This window comes from Sinocyclocheilus anshuiensis, unplaced genomic scaffold (genome assembly GCF_001515605.1).
Source record: "Sinocyclocheilus anshuiensis isolate Anshui unplaced genomic scaffold, SAMN03320099.WGS_v1.1 scaffold937, whole genome shotgun sequence".
NCBI classification, from domain to species: domain Eukaryota; kingdom Metazoa; phylum Chordata; class Actinopteri; order Cypriniformes; family Cyprinidae; genus Sinocyclocheilus; species Sinocyclocheilus anshuiensis.
In genome coordinates this window covers 401,402-407,039 of record NW_015554129.1, presented here as the reverse complement: position 1 = coordinate 407,039, position 5,638 = coordinate 401,402, and the positions used below count along the sequence as shown (strand labels likewise).

Here is a 5,638-nt window from a genome sequence, read left to right as displayed (position 1 = left end):
TCTCTATATATATATATATATATATATATATATATATATATATATATACTCAAGTTTTTTAATAGCTATTTTTACAAAGAAGGCGACATATGTAACATGGCGGGGGGAAATCCCAAAAAAGTACAAAAGTTATCAAAATATTTATGGAAAGTTGTTATACCAAAGTCTTAAAACTAAGAGTTTTAGTCCAAAGCAATAACATTAACTAGCATTTTTTGGGGAAAAATCTTCTCTGGTTTAAAGGGATCATAAACTGACTTTTTTTTAATTTTTTTTTTATAATTTTGTACTGTTCTCTTAGGTCCCCTTATAATGTTATCAAGATGTTTACATAAAAAAACATCATAATTTAGAAGTAATAAGCTATTTTCTGTCCTGTTTTTGACCCCCTCATCAGAATGCTCTGTTTGAATAGGCTTGGAGGATTGTAGACTCAGAAGTAAACACTGCTGTGATTGGCTAATAGTTGTTTATATTTGACAGCAAGTCCTTCACAGATGGACGCTGCTGTGATTTAGGTCAAAAACACATAAATAACTCAATACATATCAAACATTCTGAAAGAAGAGACAAAGCAATAGTGATCAGTTACTCACACTTGTGTTGCGACATTACTGTCAGATCCAATATAGTCGGCACAAGATTGTCTTTCAGTTTCTGTCTTTCTGAAAATTCTGCTTCGAATTGTGCTTGCTTGTAAACGAATCTGTGGTAAAATTAAGTGAATAAAGGGCCGAGTTCTTACTGTCGCTGTCTGGATCTTCATTCAAAATAATGTACATTCACTCTTTCCTAATGTTGGGATCAGAAGGAAAGCAACGCAAACAGTGTTTTTCCATAACTTGGCACTGAACAGCGTTTTGTTTTCTTCAGAGCCATCTTTGTCGTTTGGTTTCGGCGTTTTCCTCTCTTGTTATTTACACTACGTGTGTGAATCGGTGGGCGGGGCTAAACAGGTGTTGATCTTCTGCAGAGGCGGTGTTTAGCCACACTATTACATCATAGAGTAGAACATTCCACAAGCTCTCATTTTGGCAGACTGCTTTCAACATAAGCTGTTTTTAGACTAACAAGGAAGTTTCGAGTTCTGAAACTTACAGGATGTAGTACAATGACCTTATGTTTCAAAAGATCAAGGGAATATTGATTTCTCAGTTCATGACCCCTTTAAAATGACTTAAATACAACAGGAGGATTGCTCTAATCACAATGCTGTTTCTTTCTTGTCTTTGTGACTGTATGAGTGAGTGTTGTATTTATTCCTACTCTAAAGTCAATAATTGTAGCTCATAGATCTCAGAGAGAGCTAATTCCAATCTTTTTGACCCTTTCCTCTGCTCCAGCCTCCATGCTGCCTCACAGTCTCCACAGCAGGAGGGGCTACACGGGTTGCATGAGGAACCTGTCTGTGAACGAGTCTCCTGTGAGCTTCAGTAAAGCAGCTTTGGTCAGCGGTGCAGTCGGTGTGGGCGCCTGTCCTGCTGCTTGAGCGACGGCAACAGAAATCACTCTGTGTTATTGCTTGTGTTTCAGTAAAGAATGAAGCACCACTGTCACTGTCTCTTCAGCATCATTTATAGCTACAGTATTCTATCACTATGAAATATTTAATTAATTACTAATGTACTGTAATCCAGAGCACTGCAAGCATTGTGTTAAACTGATACAAAAAGATCTTAAACTGAGGTATATAATTACTAAAAACCTGATACTTTAAACAAATATGCACAAAATATTAACAAAGCCATACAGTACACATGAATAAAGCTGATGTTTTCTGATATTTGTTTTGCATCTGTATTTCTATGTAAATTCCAACTTCGCAGTATAGGTGAAGAATATTTGAACAAAACTGAAGATAAATATAAATTTATATTCATTTTATATGAATGTTTACATTATTGTAAATATTAAATTAATATAACAGCAATATACTTTTAACTTTACAACTTTTATAGACCATTCTTATGGAAGTTGTAGTTCCAAGTGCAAATTAACAGTTCCATATTTAATGTCTAATACCTGCAAAAGACAAGTTCAGTACAGCTACCTTTTCTCATGTAACCAATTCTGCAGGTTATCCCAAAAGGCACAAGAATTTTCAAGAGAAAAAATGTGTTCTGTATTCTTGGTAGAGGAGTTACAAAGTCTACATAGTGCACTTTTGATATCAATGTAACACTTAGGAACTTATTAGAAGAACGGACATTTTAAAATTGTTCTCTTTAATTTTGGGATGAACATGAATTTTTAAACAAGAGATTCTAATATATTTAACAGTTGGGTAAAAAAATGGATAAATATTAGGAACTTGTCTGCTTGAACTATTAGAACATTTCTCACTTATAAACTCAGACATCGCCAGGTATAATGATGGTAAAATGATGGATTGAAACAAAAACTCAACCAAATGAGAAAGATGTATTTGTACCATTTATATTTAATTATTTTGGTCTTTTTAGACTGGTCTTTGGTCTTTCTAAAATTACCTTCCTGCATTTCTCATAATTGTAATACCTAAGGATTTAATTGTATCCCTAACAGGGATTCCAGATTAATGTTGTCACATTGGTGAATGGACATGATCTTACAATTTGACGAATTTAAGTGAAGAGTGTGCATGTGTCTGCACTTCGATAATCCATCAATATCAAGCCAGAAGTGCTGAGTTTAAACCAGATTTAGCCCAGACTCTGTTCTCATCTGGGTAGTAGACCATCCAGACCGGGTATCTTTTGGATTTCAGCATACTATGACCTGAGACACACTAATTCTAATCTTGGATACTGTTTAGTATGGACAGTAAACCTGGCTAAAACCTGATGATTACATTATTTTAAGATTATTGTAATGCTTTATTGGGTGGTTGTTCTGCACGCTTAATAAACAAACTCCAGCTGGTCCAAAATGCAGCAGCTAGAGTTCTTACTAGAACCAGGAAGTATGACCATATTAGCCCGGTTCTGTCAACACTGCACTGGCTACCTATTAAACAATGTATAGATTTTAAAATCTTGCTTATTACTTATAAAGCCCTGAATGGTTTAGCACCTCAGTATAAAAAAAAATATTAAAGGGGTGTTAACAAGATATTATAATTGAATTAATAAACTTGTGCTTATCAGTTAAATACAACAAAATACCAGCTTTTTCTTCTTCTTTTAATAATTCTTGAAGAGTAAAAACAGGTGGAGACGTGAAAATCTACATTTGTGGATAAAATGCTTAGAGGCAAATGCTAAAAGGAAAAACTACAAAACAGAACTTCCTTGCGCACTGTGTTACGTTATCAACCAACGACGCTTTGACTTCAAATTGTCGCGCGAAACGCCCACTGTGTCTGTTTCTATAGCAAACAACAACCGTCAACTAACAAGCGATGAGTCTACAGATGGATGTAAGATGCAGATAAAAGTAAATAAAATGGTATAATCTAAAAAGATGACACAGTCCGTAGTAGTCCAAGGTAAAAAGAGAGTTAATTTTTAATGGTCATAACTAGAGTTAACCGCGTTACTCCCTGTGACGGGCTGAAACATGCTAATTTAGAATTTAGAGTCATGTCTGTATAGTAACCATGGCAATTTCAGGAAATAGAACTAAATCTTATTGTAAGAAATATGATTTCAGGAAGTTTCTATATTACTGTCCCAGTCTGTTCATGTCAGCTGCTAGGTCTGTATTCAAACCGCAGTTTTCTTCTAGTGTTGAGAAGCTAACGTTATGTCGGTAATAAAGCAGACTTTCCGTCATCAAGAGCATAAGATTCATTCAACCCAACCGCGTCCCCTTCAGATTTGAAGCAACTGGATTTTGAATTCTTCTACATACAGAAATACTTACAAACATACATAACGTTACATACATGCATAAATAAATGTGGGTGATATTTTAGAAATGATTAATCGACACAAGACCACTGATATGCAGGACTTGGTTTGCCATGTTAAAATAAAATGTAGAACTCCGCAATCTATGTATCAGTTAATAAAAATGCAAATGAATACATCATTTTTAAAACTGACAAATATTCATATTTAAAAGTCTTAATTTAATTTATGTTCAAAAGTATGCAAGATCCTCTTCCATACTAAACCAAAAATACTCCAAAAAAAAAAAAAAAAAATTAAAGTACAAGCTGTCATTGGTTCCCAAATAAACAACAAAAAAGGTGCATAACACGCACACCTGACCAAGAATTTCTGTCTTGTTGCCTCATGTCATTGTTTTGTGTGTGTGTGTGTGTGTGTGTATGTGTGTGTGTGTTTGTTTTAGTTGGTCAGTGTGGGAATCAGGTGGGCTGCCGCTTCTGGGACCTCGGACTCAGAGAACACGCACACGTCAATCAAGTGAGAAATAATATGACACTATAGAGATGTTTTTCAAATACTTTTCTTTTTCTAGTAATTTTTTTTAAGACTTGCATGAAACTATCTATTTTACAGGTAGACTGAGTATGTAATATTTGTATCCTTTTTATGTAAGTTATGTTTTATGTTGTGTTAAGTTTATCATGTCAGTCATATTCTATTCACAGTAAGATTTAGATTTAATATGTGAATCTCACCAAGCCTGTCAAGAACACATATGGGTCACATTTCACCCTAAAATCAAAAGACAAAAAAGGAAATTATATTTTGCATTAAATATAAATACATATACAAATATGTTTAAATGTTCATTACATTTTAAAATTGAAACCAGCATAAAGACAGTATAACAAGTGCCTCTATCATGTCTAAATTCTGCTTTACAGTTATATGGATTGGAGGTTAGCATTGTTTTGATGATATTTACCATAAAAGGTTTTAAAAAACCATAAAACGATTATTTTTTTTATTATTTTAACACTAAAATCGTTACTGCTGTGCTGTGAGGGAATACCTGGATCTGTTGACACTTCAGTCTGGCCACTTTTGTTTTTTTCACGCGGTTTTGTTTACTACACACTAGGGATGTAACGACTAACCGCGAGCCGGTTGAAAATCGATTCAAATATGTGACGATTCAAATTGGTTGAGATGCTAAACAAATCGCGATTCAGTTAGGGGTAGGAGTTTATATGAATGTATGTCTGAGGGGAACTTACTGTCTTTCGATGGTATTTTTTCTTTTCCTCTTGCCTCTGTAAAATGCATATCAGGGCTCCAGGCTCATTCTTCCCACTGGTCGCTCTTTTGCAACTAACTTTCTCAGCTGGTCGCACGAGCACATGATTTGGTCGCAATATTTTTTTATTTTTTTGCGCTACAACATGTGATTATTCAATGCATGCTGATGAACTTTTATCATAGTTTATAGTTATATGGAAACGAAAGTTGTTAACATTCAACCCATTCTCATCAGTAGTATTATTTGCGATTTGAGTTCGCGGTCTTGTTGTCACAGTTTTGCTTAAATACATTTACACACCTTTCATTTTTTTAAGACTAAAACAAAAGTTGGATTCATTGTTATTCTTAATCAAAAAGCACAACAACAATAAATCAGTAAGATACAATGACAAACTAGCTTACAAAACGTTTATTAACAAAAACAAATAAGATGAGGCATGGCACACACCACATGCTGTATTATATACCGACTAATAAATTACAGAACGTTTAGCAAACACTGAGGAATCAAATAAATAAATAAA

The 5,638-nt window shown here is 34.2% G+C and overlaps 2 protein-coding genes across 2 annotated transcripts in view; both read left to right on the top strand.

Moving 5' to 3' along the window:
• The window catches only part of lama4 (laminin, alpha 4), a 58,043-nt gene extending 56,276 nt beyond the window's left edge, over positions 1 to 1,767 (top strand). The window contains exon 40 of the mRNA XM_016462796.1: positions 1,344 to 1,767. Within this exon, the coding sequence (XP_016318282.1) occupies positions 1,344 to 1,489 (146 nt within the window). The 3' untranslated portion in view covers positions 1,490 to 1,767. The remainder of the gene's footprint in view (positions 1 to 1,343) is intronic.
• Positions 1,768 to 3,355: 1,588 nt separating this feature from the next.
• Positions 3,356 to 5,638, top strand: part of LOC107670257 (tubulin epsilon chain-like) — a 25,775-nt gene continuing 23,492 nt past the window's right edge. The window contains exons 1-2 of the mRNA XM_016462803.1: positions 3,356 to 3,466; positions 4,276 to 4,349. Coding sequence (XP_016318289.1) covers positions 3,442 to 3,466; positions 4,276 to 4,349 — 99 coding nt within the window. The 5' untranslated portion in view covers positions 3,356 to 3,441. The remainder of the gene's footprint in view (positions 3,467 to 4,275; positions 4,350 to 5,638) is intronic.